The 19856-nt window shown below is 46.6% G+C and overlaps 3 protein-coding genes across 16 annotated transcripts in view; 1 reads left to right on the forward strand and 2 right to left on the reverse strand.

Annotated features, from left to right (window-relative positions):
• Nucleotides 1-11882, reverse strand: part of TTLL5 (tubulin tyrosine ligase like 5) — a 134789-nt gene extending 122907 nt beyond the window's left edge. For 2 of the 12 annotated variants that reach the window (XM_064512285.1, XM_064512289.1), the window contains exons 1-9: nt 11673-11880; nt 10981-11144; nt 7927-8033; nt 5898-5980; nt 4990-5096; nt 4282-4412; nt 3725-3807; nt 1584-1653; nt 1179-1263 (exon numbers count right to left, since the gene is read on the reverse strand). In XM_064512285.1, coding sequence (XP_064368355.1) covers nt 1179-1263; nt 1584-1653; nt 3725-3807; nt 4282-4412; nt 4990-5096; nt 5898-5980; nt 7927-8033; nt 10981-11057 — 743 coding nt within the window. In that variant the 5' untranslated portion in view covers nt 11058-11144; nt 11673-11880. Of the gene's footprint in view, nt 1-1178; nt 1264-1583; nt 1654-3724; nt 3808-4281; nt 4413-4989; nt 5097-5897; nt 5981-7048; nt 7202-7926; nt 8034-8123; nt 8344-10980; nt 11145-11672 lie in introns of those variants that run through there. The other 10 variants (XM_064512287.1, XM_064512282.1, XM_064512291.1 and 7 more) reach the window with 9 other exon arrangements.
• Nucleotides 11883-11944: 62 nt separating this feature from the next.
• On the forward strand, nt 11945-15616 carry ERG28 (ergosterol biosynthesis 28 homolog). Of its 2 annotated transcripts, XM_064512294.1 has the most exons (6): nt 11945-12030; nt 12202-12354; nt 12877-12967; nt 14825-14943; nt 15086-15184; nt 15322-15616. In XM_064512294.1, the coding sequence occupies exons 2-5, from the start codon at nt 12222-12224 to the stop codon at nt 15163-15165; spliced, it is 423 nt and encodes a 140-aa protein (XP_064368364.1). In that variant the 5' UTR covers nt 11945-12030; nt 12202-12221; the 3' UTR covers nt 15166-15184; nt 15322-15616. The 2 variants fall into 2 exon arrangements, with proteins under 2 accessions (XP_064368364.1, XP_025976242.1); XM_026120457.2 differs by having other exon boundaries at nt 11992-12354.
• Nucleotides 15617-16199: 583 nt separating this feature from the next.
• FLVCR2 (FLVCR choline and putative heme transporter 2) overlaps nt 16200-19856 on the reverse strand; it is a 39096-nt gene continuing 35439 nt past the window's right edge. For both annotated transcript variants that reach the window (XM_026120274.2, XM_064512295.1), the window contains one exon: nt 16200-17656. In XM_026120274.2, coding sequence (XP_025976059.2) covers nt 17600-17656 — 57 coding nt within the window. In that variant the 3' untranslated portion in view covers nt 16200-17599. The remainder of the gene's footprint in view (nt 17657-19856) is intronic.

Genomic DNA, 19856 nt, shown 5'->3' on the forward strand with positions numbered 1-19856 from the left:
CAGAAAAGGTCAGCCCGACTACATTTTAGAGACTATCTACACTTTTAGAAAGCAAACTCGGAACATGAAAATCACCACAGCTCCATACAAGCACTAATGGAGGTCCATTAATGGACCAGATTCCTTTGTTCTGCATGTGGGTTTCCCCTTAAGACTACTTTAACAACCTCCTTGCCTACAGGTCCCTACTTTACCTCTCAATACCTTGCTCCACTGTGCTTCTGTTTTTAAACACTTCTTTTATTATAATGAAGAATGAAAAACAGCTTCCTCTCTCAGAGGCTAAGGCGTTCTTCCCTTGCAGAACTAAAGTTTTATCCCAGCTTTAAACCAAAGTGTTACACTGTGTAAGACAATAAAGGAGTCTCTCTCAGCATTTAACACCACACTGTTAAATGGAAGGCCAAAGAGACAAACAGGAAGCCAGAAACCAGTAGCTCCAGGATCCTTACCCCTCTCCAAATGTCTGAACTTGCAAATCCAGGGTATGTGAAAAACCCAAATCGCTAAAATTAAAGACCACTAGTGCCATCTGGAGGACACACAGCAGAGTCCCTCTCGCAAGTTTTCTGTCACCTCTGTTCACACCTGAGAGTCCTGTCCTCCAACGAGGGCTTGCCAGCACTTGCTACACAAACATACTAACTCCGAAGAAGGGAAAAGTTGAAAAGTCATTAAGGATATTGGCTGTATAAATTCATACCTATCATTATAAAACATTCAGCCACAACACTCATCGCAAGCCATTAGCTGTGGTGGAAGCTACAGCTGAAGTTACTCAGTGAGGAGTCAAGTTCAGTAACAGAACTACAGAGTCACTCTCCAGACTCAGGACTGTCCTTTGACAAGAGATAACAGCTCAGCTATTCCCTCTACACCATTCCACATTTGTACACTAAGACTGGTATTGCTGATTATTACAGAGCAGCATGAAGACCTCTAGGGCCACAGTTAGTCTCCATATACTAGCTACCTCTCACAAAGAATTATAAGATAGGATGCAATTTGAAGGAAAGGATAACTATTTACTGCATCTATTAGTAACACTTCAGTGTCTTGGGCATATAGTTCCACTTTTTGTGCAAGTGGACACCACACGCTCTAGATTCCGTTTAAAGTATAATCAAAAGACATACAAGACTCTTCAGGACTTTAGAATAGGAAGAAACTCCCCCTACCTGGCCAATCCTTCCTCATAGAGATAAATGACCAGTGGATCATAGGATGTAACCAGAACATAGAGGCGCACATCAAATTTGAAATCTGAAATAGAGTTGCCAAGAGTCAGTGCTTGTAAATATCTTTCAGACATTATATCCAGTTGAGGGGGTGGGGGGAAGAAAGAAAAAACAGCAGACCTTAAGAGCAGGAGGAGGAGTAAATAATCCTGTTGCTGACATGGGGCGTCAGAAGCTTTCCCAGTTGAAAAGCTTCCTGGTTTTAAGGAATTTTCTAGTCACATTTTCATGGTACTGGAGAAAGACTGACCACTCAAATAATTAACTAAGTTCTTGCAAAGGCTGCAGAGATCCCCAGGTCCTAGAAACCAGAGAGAGGGAGCAGCAATTCCTAAGCACACTCACCATCTATGAGCAGGGGGTTGCTGATGTAACGAGAAACCAGGATGTTTTCTTCCAGGACAATCTGGCTTGGCTACAGAAGACAGAATTCAAGAGTGAGAAAACCAGGTGTACGTGGAGTAACATGATAGCTAGATCAAACCTACCATCTTTCTAGACCTTCTCTCCCAAAGCCATTCTGCCTGACAACTGTGTCTGATGAGAAAAACACTGGTCAACCACAACTTATTAAGGTAATTAGATCCTAACCAGAAGCCGAAGGAACAATTACATTTCCAAAGCAAACTGTCCACTGAATCTGCTCCTTAAAGTGGAATGCAGATCTAACAGCCACAGAGCAATATCATAAAAGAAGCAAGAGACAGAAAATCTGAAAAGCAACTGTTACTCTGTTTGCTGCTCCAGTGTTTAACTAGACACATGAAGGAGGGTTTTACTAGAAGACATTAGAAGGAGTACATAACTACAGCAGGTGAGGAAGTCCTGAGTGAGGACGACAACTCTTCAACTTGTGATCTTTACAGCTAGATCCAGTGCTGCTATCCAACCATTCCCCCTACTTAAGTAAATACCTTCTACTGAGGTTCGGCTCACAGCAGGGGCTACTGTGCTAGGAAGTAGCTAGCTTTGGAGCTCCAAATAGAAAGCTCTATCTGTGACCAATGCACATGTCAAAGTCATAGAACCTCTTTCAACAGCTTTTACTTTTAGCTGTATACAAGTCTCTTTCTCCTTGTAACCAGTTTCAACCACTCACATTTGCAAAACAGTTCCTTGACTCTAGTTTGCAAAGGAGCCAAAAAAGGCATCATCCTGCCTCTGTTCAATCTGGCATGTATTCAGCCATATCACCAGTGGCATAAGAAGGAATCCTAGGCCACACAGAGGGTACATATATACAACATGATTAAATAAACTCAACTTTCATTAGCACATCACAGAAAACTAACAGCCTGTTTTACTACGAACCAAAGAATTTGAGAGAATTTTAATTTTTGAACTCTTTTGCGATGAGATTCTAGAAGATGCTCTCTTCATGGAAACACACTGAAGGAAAATGAAGTCTTTGGGCAAAGCTAGCTGAAATATTTCTGAAAGAAATATACACAAATGGAGATTGGTCCCAGAGGGGTCTTTTCCCCAGTTCACAGCCAACTGCCCACATTTAAGCCTGAGCTCGTTCCTCTCTTTCAAGCAAAGAAAGAGCTGAGTGCACCTCTGGAAATACTTACCTCATACACTTGGCGAATTGCTCCCTTATTTTATGGGAAAGGATCCAGGTAGAGAACAGATGAGGCAGCAAGACCCCTTCAGTGCAGGGGAGGATAAAGGGGTGTGAGTGAGTGAAAACAAAATGACCCACTAGTCAGTTTTGCTGCTGGGAATATTTACTGGAAGCCCCTCATGTGTTTTGGCTCCCGCCCAGATGTATTTGTTACCTATGACAACCTAACTCCCTGCAAAGCCTAAAAAAGGGGGACAGACAACACTGTAACCAGCAAATTAAATTCAAAGAGTCATTCTCATCACATCTCCGTAAAGGCACACTAGTGTTCAGATAACAAAACTCTGTAGGATTCAAACATATTTTCTGTATAACATGGGACTTCATTTCACATAGGACTTTATTTTAAATGCTCTTATTCCCAGGGGGCCACATTGGGACTGTTTGGATTGCACAGGAAAAACAACCAAAGAGAGTTTTCCCTTTCCCTCCTCAACAAATTTAACAGAAAACACATTTAAAAAAAATAATAAAATAAAATAAAAAAGGGGGAGAGAGAGAGAACCTGTACAACTTTCTGGGAATCTTCCCCAGGCCAGCCTACCATCGGCTACAGGAGAGCATGAAGATGCACAGCTTCCAAAACCGTCTCAGGGAATATGAACTGGTTCCTCATAAGCTAAGACTTGAAAGGAGTATGTGTTGCAAGGCAAGCACAGCAAATAGAGAAATAGCTTGGTTATGCAGTATAGAGCAGGGCAGGCTTGACCATCTGCTCATGAATGTTAAGGCATTAAAGTGCTGCTGAAGTCCAGAGCAGTGCCAATATGTGGTTAGATGTTCCATGCCACCTGCCTGGAAGCTGGCATGGTTTTGCAGACAGTGTTACTCAAGAGCAGTCATTTTGCCAAACACTTACATTGTTGATAAGGTAGACACCTCGACCCCTGGAAGAGGCCACAGGCTTCACTATCCATGGTCCCCTGTCTTTAGAATACGTATCTGGTTAAAAGAAAAACAGCACAAATGTGAAACATCTTCCATTTTATTTATTTACAGAGCAGCAAGAACGTTGCTTACAGTAAAAGCTTTAGATAACTCCAGGAGGAGATTACAGTCTCCTTTTTTTTAAACTCCTTGAGACTCACTGCTATTATTATGGGCCCTCCCTCAAGCCCCTCCAGCTGCACTGACAGATTCTTTTCTCTGCCCTACGCCTCCTCTTGGCATTTCTCTCTTCAGTACTCTCAGGTATTAGTCAGGGATATTATGAAGCCAAGAACTTATGCAGGCATGGAGCATACAGAAGAGCAGAAATGATATAAAGAAATGATGCAAGTCTCTTCCACTGTACTTCTAATTTCCTCCTATTTTGTTGCCTCAACCACTGGCAACAACAAGCTGGGATATTAAAAGTAATCCCCACCACCCCCAGTTGTTTTGCTTTAGGCTGGGCATCATCAGCCAGTCACTTACTGCAGAACTCTTGGTACTCTGCTGGGAGGATAAAGGTCTGAGGTAAGATGTGGAACGTCTTGAATCCATGGGTCTGCTGCATACGACTGACATTTCTGTACAGTCTATCTTTTCTTGTCAGTTCATATGACCTGAAGTCCCAAAAACAGAGACTGTGTCTATTTTTTTCCATGAAAAATACATTCCAGCAACCCATTGTTCTAGTTATTAAAGTACCTGTAACCCTGGCAGATGTCTCAAACCTAACCTGCAACAATCACTCTTCTGTTTTGCTGTCTCTCTGCCCTAAGGCCCTATTAATATCCATCCTCATTTGCAGTGCCTCTTGCTATTCCTGCAAGGTTCCTACAGACTTCCCAAGGCAGACTGAAGCACAACAAAGTGTGTTATAATGGTGTTTGTAAACTTTAGCAGGTGACAGATGACTATCTCCATAAGTAACAACACAGAGCCCCCAAATGTTTCATTTACACCCCCAAGTAAAGAACAAAAATCTAGTATTTGAGCTAGAGACAAGCACTTCAAATCACATGCCATCTTCCCCAAATCCCCTAAGACTGTTTTGAATGAAGACAGCACAAAGCACAGGCCCAGTGCTCTGTGACTTTAAAGTATCATGCACACTTTTTTTTTTTTTGAGCTATCTACACTCAGATTTCTGCAAATCATGACAAAGACATTCAGCAAAACCTGACATCCTGGCCTTACCTAGGGAAATGATTGACTTTCTGAATATCTGTAAGGGAACGCAGCAAGTAGGGCTTCAAATGTGATCCTGTCCACATGAGATTATAATCACTGCTATTGGGGTGCACCTGAAAAGATAAAATAAAACAAAACCAGGGAACTAGTGAGAAGCACCACTGCTTTTCCTACCGACTGTGCCTTTACATCTACAGGTATAGAGCAGGTGTAGGTGCAGAGCAATTCTAGTTTAAGAAAATTTCCTCTATCCCTTTCTAATATTAGGACAGGAGTCTAGCTGTAATTGCGCTAAGCAACTCTACAGAGTTGCTGAGAAATAAGCATGTCATATTTTCTCATACATACAGCTTGTGGATTTGCTCTTTTCGTAGATCATCTAAATCCAATTTATAAAGCATTCTAGATTTCTTCTGGAAACCTGAGAGACTGATTCCTTGAGTTTTGCCTAATTCAGAAGAATTTCCACCATACATATACATCTGAAACTGTCATTAGCTGCAGATAGGATGTTCTCTAGAGCAAGACACATGCTAAAAGAGAAACATAAGACACTACAACAATGCTTCTAAGAGCTCGCCTAGGATGAGATGAAAATCCTTCAGAACTTCCCAAGGGTGGAGTTGAGGCTCTAAAGGCAAGATGAGAAACATCATAACCTTTACTTTGATAGCTCTTTGCCCCAACTTCGCAGACTTTAGACTAAAAGGTACTCCTTTAAAAGAGCAAAATCATGAAGTATTCCTTATCCAGCTAGCAGAATATGTGAAAACTCAGAGGGTCCAAAGTTTCCCAATTCTGACTCTGCAGCATAAATTAAAAAAATTAAAAAAATGAACGAAAAAGAGACATTCAACCAAGCACATATATGCAGCTTGCCAACCTGTTAGTACTCTGAATTTTGTTGCACTCACCTCATGGAATCCATGGGCAGTCAGAATGCTTCGGACCAGGCGGCTGTCTGTTCTCACAATCTTATAGGATAAGTGATAATGTTCTGTTAAGAAAGCACGGCAAGAGGCACAATATTAGAGCCTGCACCTAGAAAAAACAAAGTTACTTATGCTACCAAAGGAGAAAGAACAGCACCACAGTGCTCAGCACAGTATAGCTGCACTTAATCCACAGTGGAGTGCCCTGACAGTAATAGCACATAACAAGGCAAAGGGTGACAGGAAATGCCTGATCTTCTCTGGGGGCATTAACTCATGATGGCATCACACTGACTTACACCAGTCTTCAGGTGTCAGACTTCTGCTTCACTGAAGCCTATGGAGTCATAATAAAACACAGAACATCCTAACAAATGCCTAGGTTTTTTTTTTTTTTAAATAGCTCTTCATAACCTGCTTTATAACACCCTAAACACAACTCCAGCTCTTTCTTCTCAAGATTGGTATTCCTAGCCAAGAGCAATCATGTCATATGCCCCTCATTAACATGACTAGCTAAAATAACCACTTTTAACACCTTGAAAGCCCACAATAAAACACTACCATTCCTTTGTTCACATCACATTCACCTGTACCAGTCTCCAAACAAATAGCTGCAAATAAAAAAAAAGTAGGAAAAAGTAAACGCGACAACTATTAAGTGGGGAAAAAAAAGTCACTATCTAAGTATGAAGTCACACAATCAAAAGCAGTAAGCAACATTGGAGGTACAAGAAATAAAAACCTGGAACAGAGTAGCAAGGTAAGAGGTCAGCTGTCATGAAAGGATTGTTTAATCAAAAAAACAGTTCAGAGAAGACAGAGGCAGAAATCATGAAGCTAGAATACAAAAATCACTTGAAAAAGGCACTTTATTAACTGATTCAAACTAGGAAGAGAGAGACGAAAAATCAGATGAAACCTTGGGAAAATGTTCAACAATAAAAATGAGTCTCTAAGGAAAAGACAGAGAAGTATCATCATCTGGGACTAGACAAAGCTTTACAGGAAATTTAAGAAGTTGTACTATCCAGGAAAGAACTTGTTAAACCACATTCATTTTCTCTCTCTCTCTCCCTTGAGAAAAAGCAACAAAGATACCACATTTCAGTTAGGACAAAAGTTAGAATTACCATCAGCTTCTGCCACCATTCAAGTACATTTCTAACTCAGGTCAAAAGGATCAGAAGTTTTCACACACACAAATCATCTTCTCCACCCCTTACCCAAATGAGCCACAAGCATTTCTGCTTGGTTAGGATATTAGAAATGAGGGCACCAATTACCTAAGAAAGGGAGAAGCAAGAGAAGAAACAAGTGTCAGCATCTTCACAAAAAGAAGCTGAGTGGATTTTAGCTTTTCCCCAACTCAGCACATCCAGAACGAGCTCCCAGCTGTACACACCCGTAAGTCCTAGCTCTCGCAATCTGGAATGACTGTTTACAGCTCTGCGCCTCTTATTTAAGCAGCTCTCCTTTATTTGACGCTAGACAGCTTTGGTCTCCTGATCCCAATGCTGCCATAGCAGCAACACACTTGCTTATGCACTTACTCTGAGTTGTGAGGCTGTAGGTGCAGAGATTTGTTATTAAAGCTCATGACTGTTTTTACACCACTGTGGGGCTTCCTGGTACATTTCCTCATGAAACCCTCCAGAAACTCTCTGGAGCAATTAAGTTCTCTGCTACAGACTAGTGAATTTCTCTTCTGCTCCTAAGTTCTGCCATGGCCTCCTCACTGACACACGGGCAGACAGTTCCAATTCTAGACACAAGACCCAAGGGAGGGACAAAGACAGACACTCATCACAACCCAAATACGTGATAAACATCCACCAACTGACCAATGATTTCTTAACATCTCTGTGCTCAGAGGCATTTAAAGACAATAGTTAATCCTCAAACTCGATGTAATCTCCTTCTTAGCATCTCTTCTTTCCCATGACAAAGGAAGGGAACCTCCAGATAACAGACTTTTGCCTCATACCCTCGGACCAAGAGTTGCACCCACCTCCAATTAGACGGAGGTAGCTGTCATTAGTCAGAATGGCTTCAGCATGAAACACCAAGATGGGGATACGCCTGCAGCCACCAGTCCACTTGATGCACGGATGATCCCTGCAATGGCAAGATAGTTAGCGTAACCAGCAGCTGAGCCTCACATGCACACAGCAGTTACTCACAATGAGGGTGCAGCAATTCCCTTACTTGCCCATGCTTGCCCACTTCACCTGTAGGCAGGACACAGTCAAATACAGGCTAGGCACTTTGGTACTCAGCTATTCAGGGAATCTTCCAGATCTTCCTGTTTTTGCATTGGTCTCACCATTTTAAGTCGTATTTTTGTTTAATTTGTATTGATTTTATTGACCATAATTTGAGAGAAATCCCATAATTTTTCACAGCTACTGTTCTCTGAATTCATTGCCTACAGGAAAACAAGATCTGCATTTCAGGATAGATCACAATTATCCATATCCACATTCCCAGACCCCACAACACAGATTCCAATTCCCACTCAAGAACTGCAAATCAGAGCATGCTGCCTAGTGGTAAGCCTGAACACTGAAGTGAGCAAAGGGGCACTCATGCAGAGACTGTCAGACTAGAACGTACTTGGCTCAGCACAGAGGATGAATTTGTGCATTCTTCCTTTTAATTCATGCCAAATGCAGTGGGACGCAAGCCCAGAATTCAACGGTGATGTCCCCAGCTAGCCACTTCTGGTGGCTATGGGTTCCAAGATACGGTGATCCACGTTGTCCAAAATAACAAGGCTACACTGCATCACCTCCTCAGTTAGAGGAATTAAGGACACACAAAAAAGAAAAAAAAGCTATTATGTAAAGCCCTGCGACGACAAAGCAAACCTGTCAAGCTGCCTAAGCAAATAAAACTCAGACTGCTTATTACTCACCACTCAAGGAAATGGAATATGAAAATGTTAACAAAAACCAGAGACAATAGGGTGGAGAGACACATCTGTATCTACAGGGACAAGAAGAAAGGGAAAGACTGGCACAGAGGTACACAGAAACATTTGTTTATAGAATATGCAAGATCGTTGTCTGGCAAAGAGCTGGAGAAACTACAGAACGTACTTCCAAACACTTCCTGATTTTCTAACATATTCATCAGATGATGCTAAAGCAATAGGTCTGAGCTGGCAAGGCTGCAGCAGATACAGGCTAGTTTGCTAAACCTGCATTACTAAACTGTGATTCACTAAGTCTGGAGACAAATATATTTAAAATCCCAGCTGCAGTCCCAGCACAAGCACTGTGGTCTGTTTGCAGGTACCAAGTAGTGGGCCATGGAAGTGTTCACCACTGATGTCTACAAAAGAACATTCAAGTTATAAAATGGATTAAATGTAGCAGGAGGGGATAAACAGCCTCCGAGCCTTCAAACCCCACTTCAGATCCATTCCAAAAAGGTACTTAAGCAATACAACATAATTCCCCTGGATAGTGATCTACACAAAGAAATCACCAGAATGACTGTTTCCTTTCCCCCGAAATAACAAATGCAAAAATAAACGTGGAAAATAAGTGCCCAAGGGCAGGCACTCTTTAGGTAAAAATAAACCAAAGAAACAAGCCCCTCCCAAAATCCAAAGAAAACCCTGTTTCCAGAGCAGTTCCTTAGACTCAGAGCAGCAACCTCACACAGTTCCCTCGTCCTGACCCGGTGACTTGCAGCCCAAACAAGATCTCTGCTCTCTGTGATCTCACTGAGTTCTGTCACTCTCCCAGATGCTGAGATAAGAGACTGCATCATTTTGAACGGCTGTGCCAACCCGACATTCAAAGATCACACTTTTAACCAGAGAAAAGTACTCAAAAAAACCCAAAAAAGAAAGTGCAGCAGCTGACCTGCTTACTTGGTAGCATGACTGTACAGGGAGAGGTATCCACATACCCTCAATCCTACACCTACAACACAGGTACAGAGATAAGGCGCAATCCTGTCCTGATGCTAGGACAAATAAGTAACCTATGTGGAGTCTTACTCCTCTTAATCAAGTTGTTATCCATCATCCCCCATAAAAATTAACTTCACAGCACTCTCATCTGATCCCACCACCTTCAGAAATCAACTACTTGGGTGTAATCAGCTGTTCAACCTAGAAGTGCCCCAAGAGGATTCCAGCACTTACAGTGCAGGCCAGAGCCTTACATAAGTGAGAAATGAGCTGAAGCAACAGGAGGGGAGTTTACATTAAGCCTGCCCCAAGGATTTACAGTAAGGCTAGACAATCCTTCAGGTGACTGTCAGTCATTCCTAGCATGACCCTTGGTCCCTTGATACAGACACACAGTTACAATTACATTCTGGCTAAAGGCAGCTTTGGGCCTATATATCCACAAGATCCTGGCAAGTGTGAACCAACTACTTGGTATGAAGCAACTGATAACTTGAACCTCTAAAGAGCCTGAAGCACTGCTGTTTGGCTGATTACTGTGACTGAGTGCCCAGATGCAGAAAAGAACAAACAGGCCATATTAATTAGGTTCAGCTGAAACAGAAAACGATTCCGCTCTGGGAAAAAGAAAGAGAATGAGTCCATCAGAAACAAGGACAAAGAAGATACCAAGCTAAGATGGGATAAATGTACACTAGCAACTAATACCTACTCCAGCTTCTCACAAGACGGTTTTTAAAAAAGGACATAAAACATTGCATATGAAGCCACTGTCGAGTAAAGCACATTTCTCCTCTCTGCAGCCAAAGTAAAAGCTTAAAATAACATAAAATACATGAATCGCTTATTTTTCTTAAGTGTCATCAAGAAAGCGTCCAACTTCAGAACAGGACAGCAAGAGATCAAAGAAAATGGATTTCAGAGTAGCCAAGAGCAGCATCCCCAATCCTGAAGAATATGGTGGTCTTTTAGGCTACAAGAGTGGGGAGTCTGCCTACAGGCTTGAGGCCCGTACCACCCATCCTCTCTTCAAAGCAAGGAAGGCAGCTGTCTTTTCAGATTAGCACAAATCCTGTAGGAAGCACAGAGAGATGGAAACTGTTGAGGCTTTTTTTTTTTTTTTTTTTTTGCTCTACTTACTCCAGCCCATCTACAACCTCCTCCTCTTCTGAAGATGAGCAAGTTTCCTCCAGATCCCGAGCCATCCCAACTGGCATTTCCTCTGGGAGTTTTCATGCAGCCCAGCCTCTGTGGCCTCAGAGATCCTTTCTTGCAGATTCAAGGCACCTAGCAAGAGCAGTTACCTATAATAAGGATTAAAAGCACAAATGCATAGCTGACCAGCACAGCCAAAGAAACAAGGCAACTTAACTCCCACCTCCTGCCAACACCCATTTCTCACGAGGGTATCCGCAAGCTTGTTACAGGCCATAAACCACCTCCCGGCCCGCAGGACGGAGGAGGAAGCGTCGCCTTCCGCCGGTTGTTCCCCACCTGCCCGCGGGAGCCGCTCAGGCACTTTCCTCCCTGCCTCCGGCCGCAGCGCCGCACCAGGCTGGCCCGGCCCAGCCCAGCCCCGCACCGCCGCCCTGCCCTGCCCCGGGCGGCCCCTCGACGCCGGCGTCAGCCGCGGCGCGGTGGGGGCTCCGCCAGCCCAGGAAGAACCGCCGCCGCCGGCCACGCACGGACGGGCGGCTCCGGCCCGCGCTCCCCGCGGCGGCGGGCCCGGGGGCCTGCGGCGGCCGGAGGAGGAGCGAGGGCTCCCGCGGGCCGGCCCCGGCCAGCCACCCTCCCCCGGCACACGCGCTGCCTCGCGCCTCCGGCGCCTGTACCTGCTCCCTCATCGCCCCGGCCGGGCCGGGCCGGGGGCGGGCGGACGCAGCGCCCGGCAGCCGCAGCCCCTCCCGCCGCTTCCTCGTTACTACAACAACCAACGGGCAACGCACCCGCCCCGCGCGCCCCCACTGCGCAGGCGCTGGCAGCTCCCCGCAGTGCACAGGCGCGGCGGGCAGCCTGCCGCCACCACCTCCGCCTCCCCCAGCGTGGCGGTCGCCCGGGGCGGGGCCACAGAGAGGGGCGGGGCCTCCCCACCACCCCCCTGGGCGGTGAGGGATTCGATTGGAGGCGGCGGCCCGCGCGCCGGAGCGGCGCGCCCGCGGCCAATCGGAGCGCGGGGCGGTGGTGGCGGCGGTGAGGCGCGGAGCCGGGCGGCGGCAGCAGCCCGCGGGCGGGAGGGAGGAGGCCGCCCAGGGCGGGGGGCGAAGCGGGACCCGGCCCCGGGGTCCCGGCCCTGGTCCCGGGGGGCGGCGCGGCCGGGAGCGGGCGGCGCCGGCGGTGACCCCGCCTTCGTCCTTGCGGCAGGCTCCGTGCCGGTCGGGAGGATGAGCCGGTTCCTGAACGTGCTGCGCAGCTGGCTGGTGATGGTGTCGGTCATTGCCGCCGGGAACACGCTGCAGAGCTTCCGCGACCACAGCTTCCTCTCGGAGAAGCTCTACACCAGCACCCCCGGCCTCGGTAAGGCTCCCCCGCCGCGCGGGCCGGGAAGGCGCCTTCGGCGCGGCCCTGCCTGAGCCCCCACGGCGGGAGCCGGCAGCGCGGCCCGCCCCCCCCCCCGTGGCCCCTCAGGAGTGTCCTGCATCGTCTGTGGTTTTGGACCACCCACCCTCGTGTGTGACCCCATGGGGGACCAATACAGCTCTGCCAATAAGCCCTCCAGGCTGCTGCCCTTCTGCAGCTCTAGGCGGCAGAGAGCACAACACAAACAGCGATGTTACCCTGGGGATGTCTGTGTGCAGCCAGACACGGTCCCCTCCTGTCCTTTACGTGTGTAGCTTTATGTTTCGGCACAGCTACAGGAATGCTCATGCCGAAGCCTTTTGCCCACCTGGAATGCCTTGCCGTTCCCCAGTGCACACTGTCCTTGGGACTGCCCTCGCTTTCCCTCTCTCTCCATTTGTTGGCACAGGCTGGGGCTGGGGTGGGTCAGCAAGCAGGAGTATTCTTGGTCCTCATTTTTCTCCCCACTTCTTTTCACAGTGAATGGGCTCCAGGCTCGGACCTTTGGCATCTGGACCCTGCTGTCATCAGTGATTCGCTGTCTCTGTGCTATTGACATCCGTAATAAGACGTACGTAAAGGATCATGAGAGTAATCCTTCATTTTGCCTGCTAGTCACAACCTGAACAGTTATCTTAGAGGGCAGCTCAGATGAGGTGTGGAATCAAAAGCTGTTCCTGAACTTTCTTTAAGGGTGAAAGTGTTCCTCTGAAAAACACTTAATCACAGTGGAAGATCTGTGTATTAACTGCTGCTCCCTTGGGGGAGGGCCTGCTCATTTGAGCTCTGTTTCTTAGCTCTGGCAGAAATTGATAGATCTGAGAACTTTCTGTGTCACAGACTTCTGAGCTCCAGTTTGGAAAGCATCTCTTGGTGGTATTGCTGCTATGTTGACGTGAAGCATTTGGCAACACTGTGATCAGACGGATACCTGGTACCTCTTTTCCTGTGACAGCTCGGTTAAAGACTATGCAGCAGGTTGAGTGGCCCCTTGCAGTGGGTGTTTAGAGCACATGGAAGAAGGCAGTGGGTTGTCTGGGGATGAGGATAGTGTATCTCTGGCCTGAGGTGCCCCCCGTTCCTGTGCCAGATACATTGGGAGGCAGGCTGTTTCTCTTTGTGGTAACAGTAATACTGCTGAAAGGGATTTCTAAGCACAGTGACTCTATTCGGGTCTGTGGTAAACAAAGCCTGTGCTAGAGGTTGCTAGAACCTGCTGTTAAATGCTTCCAGCAGTTTTCTGTGACTGTAATCCCATCAGTTGGGAGCCATACTGGCCTGATAAGCATTATCTTTCTCTCCCTGCCCTCACAGGCTCATATCCAGAATTCCTCAGGAGAGAGTCCCCCACACAGAAAAAGTTATTATGTCCCTGGCAGCATGTTCTTGGATTGACTAGGTTTGTCTGTGGTAAAGAGGTACAGGACCCAAGTTATTTGGTGTGTCTGTGGCTTAGGGGATGGAAGCAGTACCAATTACCATAAAGGCTATTGTTTCTTAAAAGGATTTTGTATCTTGGAGCTGTTGGACCTGCTCTCTACAGCTCTGGCCCCTAGAGGGTAGCAGAGCTTAGGTAGGAAGAATTCCTGGGTGCTGGAGCCTGGAGACAGCCAAGTCCTGCACAGTTATATAGGGTGCCGTTCCTCAGCCCTCCAGTTCTCACCCTCCTTCTGTGTGTGCACATGCTTCTCGCTTCACATGTGCCCTACCCTTGCTTTGTCCTCTTTATTTACATTCAAAACAGATAATGGCTGTGACTTTCAATGCACCACTGAACATGCGGCTCCCATTCTGCTCTCAGCTGTTGCCCAGGGAACTTTTGGACCTCACTAGGCCAGAAAACAAGATCCATTTTCCCTCAGAGCAGCTTCCTTCTTTGATAGGAGTGTCTGCATAATTCCAGGGAGCTGGATGTCACCCTGGGCACCTGTGTAAGGGAATGTTTGAAAAGCACTAAGAAGTTCCCTCCATCTTCAGAGCCCCTTAATGCTTAAGTGCATGAAACCCTTTTGGCCTAGTGCTGTGCCTCAACTGCACTGGTCTCCCTACCCTTACTGACCTGCGGCATGTCTTATCTACCTCGTGCCTTCAGGTCTCTGGTATCTACTTAGATTACCTGAAGAAGTGCCCATCTCCTTTGAAGAACTGCTAGTAAAATGCCATGTTATGGGACAGGGGGGAGATCTGGATCATGCATAAAAGTACATCGCAGCCACCCCTAAAAATGGACGCTGGACTCAAGAAATCATGCTGGACTCTTCTGGTAAAGCTAAGTGAGTAGCAGCTTTGTTAGGTGGCTTTTCTGACTCTTTGCTGCCACAGTGAGGACAGATGGGGCAGAAGTCAGGTTCACGCCTTTTCCACTCTGCCATGCTTGTGGCCATGCTATGGGCTGTGTGATAATGCATTTCTTTCTGTTCCCCAACAGCCTCTATTACATCACACTCTTCACCTTCTTTATGGCCCTTGTTCACTTCCTCTCCGAAGTCTATATTTACCACACTGCAGCCTTGACAATTGGAGTCATGGCACCCCTCATGGTATCAAGTAAGTAGAGCTCTGCATTCCCCCCAAACTTGCCATGGAGTCACGAGCTAAGGGATGGGGAGATGATGGTGGGAGGGGAGAGGTGGGAATGTCTCCTTTCCAGCATTTTTTACACAACTCATTCTGCATCTCTCCCTCTCAGGTTTCTCTATCCTGGGGATGTTGATTGGGCTGCAGTACCTGGAGGTAGAAGCACTGTCACAAAACAAGAAGAAAAACTGAAGCTGAATGCCTGGCGTAGGTCAGTATTGTCTCTTATCTTCGCTGACAAACTCCCACTAAAGCTCAGCTGCGGCTCACCAGGGCTCCTGTCCTACTGGCAGATCACTGTTGGACTCTTTGTCAATCATTCATTACCATGTGTTTTTTCTTGTCCAGGCAACATTTGGACTGACCGATGTCGAATGTCAAGTCCTAAAGGAGTTTATGTCAGCGCTTGCTGGGGCATTTGGTGAGACTGTCTTCCCTGAGGATAACAGGGAATGTCTCAAGTATGCCCCTTGCAGTAAGGACTTCTCTCCTGGTGCACCTGTGGGGAAGAGGTGTAGAGTGATCCAGGATCCAATGAACACTTCTGCCAGGAAAGAGACCATGTGCTGCCCCTGGCACTGCTGCATAACTTGCATGGGTGTGTTTCTCAGGGGCCATTTCTAATAAATGACAGAAAACTGCAGGGCACCATGTCTGTCTTTTTGCTACACAGCAGTGGGGAGAGTACATAAAAATTTGGGGGCAGGTTCTGCTTCATGTTGAAGCAAATCACTCATCTCTCCTTACAGCAAACCCACCTTTCCCTGATTCCCTCCCACAAAGCACCAGGTCTGCTCACATCACACAAGCAAGTGAAGAGAGTTGTTACAGATCCCCATTTCCCAGCTTATTAGTGACAGCAAACTGCATGTATCTGTGAGCAAGGACTGAGCTATCTTTGCAGTTGCCTGTGACTACAGACAAGAGGGGAAAAAAATAGGAACAGGCTGCAGCAACCTAGATGAAATAATATTCAAAGTAGATGGGCAGTACACAGAAAGTGGGAAGACACCAGCAGACTCTGCTGGCTGGAAAGCCTGCACACATGAGGAAGAAGGCAGGAAAAAAAATAACATAAGGCAGAAAAAGAACACAACAGTAGCACTGGGCAAAAAAATAATCATTTTTCCATTCTGTAAAACATTTCAGGATTTAAAAAAAAAAAAAAAAAAGCCAGTTTAAACCATATAATGTGAGTGTCATGTTTCACACATACACTTGAAATGTTTTGCTTTCTTACGAAAATCTTTATTTAAAAGACATTTTTAGACCCACTGTTCTATCCCAAATTATCAAATATGGGACTTTAACATTTTTGTTTCAAAAGTAAAATTTCACAAGAAAGGTTTCGTCAAAAATGGTATGTCCAAGAGAGCTATTTTTATCTACTTTAACATTTATTTTTTCAAAATTATTTGTGCACAACTGCATTATTTAAGGAGGATAAGGACACCATGTCTCCATCAGGGCAGTGACTATCTGTCTGATGCTGTAAAGGAAGTAGAAGGGATATAAGGATCTATACCTGTGATCAGGAAATAACAGCATACAGAGGGGAAGTGTCTGCAAGACACAGATGCTGGTAAGTGGGCTATTCCTGTTGCCTATTAAAAAGTGGGAAGCTTCCACACTGGAGCAAATCTTCATTCCCACGTGAGTCAAACACCTCACTGTGGCAGTGCAAAACAATGCAATCCTGGCTGGCTATACCAGTATAGGACTTCACAAAAGATTTCATGTTGTGTTAAAACATGCAAGAGGCACTTTTTATCATTAGTGGTCCGTAGCCCAGGGAGCTTGTGGTTTGAATCCTGTTGCTAGTGAGCTGCGCTGGGCAGGGTACAGGCTGTAGATTCAACATAAGCCCTGCAGCTAGACCGTGCCTCTAGGCAGGATGAGAGCTGGAATCTGCCCAGGATGCATACTGGTGTCTCAATTATTCCTAATAGATAGGAACATCATGGCAACCTAAAATGAATTCTAAATAGAGGTTTATCCACAAAGTGTTGCAATGGGGATAGCCACATACAGAAACTGGAGCTGGCAGCAGCAGCAGCAGATGTACTGCTTTGCACTGTCTGGAGATGTGTTGAGGCTCTACCATCACCTCTGCAATGTGGAGAGCATCACAGGCACTGAGGCAGAGCAATCCAGCTTCTTCACAGGCAGATCACAACTCTTCCAGGGTTGCTCACAAAGTATGCATGGTCCAGCTTCTACATTTAATGTCAAAGCTTCTCTGAAAGAGGAAACACAGGCCAGGTGCAGGGTATCATCTCGCCTGCTTGTGCTCAGTGCTAATCTGCAAATGCAGCCTCGCTTTTCTGACCATGTATGCTTCTTCCAAACATAGATGAGCTGGTGAAGGGGAAAAGGGGAGAACAGTGGCTTTGCTCAAGTTTTGCTTCAAGCAGTAAGGTCTGCAAAACAGCAAGATGCAGAGATGTAACTGAAGAGAGCAACTCTCTTCTTGTTTTGCTCTTTTCCACACTTTGCAAGGGGTTTACTGGGCTCCTGCTCCGAGGCTGCCCACTGCTTTACTGCAAGCATGACAGGAGAATGGCATAGGTGGCAGATGTGGGAATGGGGAGGAGAGTGCATTTCCCAGCTCTGCCACCCCTCTGTTTCACAGCTTCGATTCTTCAAGGACTATGGCATCAGTACAGGCTTCAGGCATCACTTTCTGCAAGTCAGACAAAGAAAAGGAATATTGTTAAGGTCCTGGATGGCCAGACCTGGGCTTCAGAGAGACCAGCTGGCCAGAGGCTGGCTCACTCGTGGCTTACTGCTAGTGTGCAGAAATCCCCGAAACAGAATCACCACCCTCAGAGAGCTCAAGACAAGAGTGCACCTGGCTCCCTCTTCTCTCTCTAGACCACTCTAGCACCCAGCCAAGGAGCTCTGGAACAACAGGCACAGCAAGGATCCCACTGGATCCCACCTCCCTTAGGCTACTTGCTGTAGTCTTCAAGCCTTATACACAGAAGTGTGTAAGTAAACACTTCCAAGTTTATACACAGAAGCAGGGGAACTGTACAGGCCCAGGTAACACCCCCACAGCCAGCTCACTGGAGACATATCACTGATGTGAGATGATCCTCCAAGTGGTAAAGCTGCAGGGGCAGTTCTCTGGGCAGGGGAAGAAACTGGGATCTCATCCTTCATGCCATGGGGAAGGACAGCATCTGTGCTAGCACCAGAAGGAACCTGCGTGACGTACACCCTCCAAATTTTCAGCAAGAGTCAGCACAGGAACTAACTCCTTTCTGTCCTTTCCCTGGAATATCTATGGACCTCCACAACACCCAAACAAGTTGCTGGTACAGCTCATCTTCAAGTCTCCCCATTCAGGGCTGACACCCTCTGCCCCCTACTCTTCCCTGCCCCCAGTCAGGGCTTATAGCTGGGATAATTCCACACCCAGGATGGTATAGACAAGGCCTTCAAGGTTCAGTACTCATACACCCAAAAAGCCATAAGAAATGAAAGGCAAACATACATGAGTCTTCTTCTGCACAAATCCTACGAAAGAATTAGCCTAACTACTGGAACCCTTCTACTTCCTACAACTTCCTCCCTTAAGGTGGAGAAAGTTGCAGTCATTTCCCAGAGGAAAATCAAGGAGGACCCAGCTTGCTGCCCAGTTAACACAATGCCACCCTGACCCTGGGGCAGAGTGAAACACCGCTAAAGCAGAGCAATCGCAGTTCAGCCTTCATGAGTACAGCTGGGTCATCTCCTTTGCTGAGCCCTTCAGGGGTGGTCCATGATGAGACTTGACATTCCACCCTCCCCAGGGGATTTCAGATACATCTCTTCAAGTGCTAACTCTTCACATAGAGTGAGACATCGCAGTTGTCACTGATTCAAAAGACAACATGCAGTCTCTTAAGGGTAAATGTGGAGTCTCCCACAGCCTAAGCTGTATTAACTCACTGTGGGGCAAGACTGACATCTGAGGCAGGAGTCAGAAGTGCATGGGAAAGAGATTCACACCCCCAAAGCAGTCTGAGGGAAGTTCAGGCAGCATGGAAGCGAGAGATACAAAACAGTTTCATTTTTGAGTAGCTTCTTACACAAACTGCAGCTGAAAAGGTTTTACAGAGGTCAGCAGCAATATCCCAAAGCAGAAGAGCGAGATCAGGAAAACTTCAGAGAGATGCCTGGAGGCATAAGCCAGGAAGTGCAGAGAAAGCTCCTATCAGCACTGAGAACTGTGGAAAAAGGAGGGTTGCATGAAGTGGCACTAGAGGTAGGGGTAATAGAAAAGCTTCATGTAGGCTCTGGAAACCCCACTAGAATGCATCCCCAAAGCATGCTGGCAGTTCTGAACAGGCTCACCAAGCCTCTGGAGTCTTGACCCCACTTACCCCTCCTCAGCTCTGGAGCTACAGGAACCCAGCTTTGTAAGATCAGCAAGCCCACAGGGCTACACCATCTTAGGAAAGGAAGGCTGCAGTCACAGGTGGGGGTCAGGAACAGGGTATGGAGACGGCCTGCTGGTGGGTTTGGGACAGGAGGAAGAGAAGGCAGCTTGCCCCACAATAAACACAGAAAGGTTGCAGGGAGGTCTTGGGAAACAGGAGACAGAGCCTACTAAGCAAAACTGAAGTTCTTTCACTGGCTACTGCTAGATGTACTTCCACTAGAGCTACAGCTTGCAAAAGACTCCAGCAAGCTAGAGAGGTTGGGTAATTGCCCTAATGCCCTAGCCAGCCTCTGAGTCACACTGTCCTTGGAATGAAAAGGCAACATGCTTTGGGGTATTCCACTGAGATCCATCAGATACATCTTTGCATCCAGACAAGCAGAAAAACATCAAAAAATGGAACCCTGATTCTGAGTCATAACATCTTCAGGACACGGTTGGGGGACACAGCAGA

This window comes from Dromaius novaehollandiae, chromosome 5 (assembly GCF_036370855.1).
Source record: "Dromaius novaehollandiae isolate bDroNov1 chromosome 5, bDroNov1.hap1, whole genome shotgun sequence".
Taxonomy (NCBI): Eukaryota; Metazoa; Chordata; class Aves; order Casuariiformes; family Dromaiidae; genus Dromaius; species Dromaius novaehollandiae.

Coding starts and splice junctions, on each gene's coding strand:
- ERG28 (XM_064512294.1), top strand. CDS start 12,222: ATGAGCCGGTTCCTGAACGTGCTGCGCAGCTGGCTGGTGATGGTGTCG. Junction 12,968..14,824: donor ATTGACATCCGTAATAAGAC/GTACGTAAAGGA, acceptor GTTCCCCAACAG/CCTCTATTACATCACACTCT. Junction 14,944..15,085: donor GGCACCCCTCATGGTATCAA/GTAAGTAGAGCT, acceptor TCTCCCTCTCAG/GTTTCTCTATCCTGGGGATG.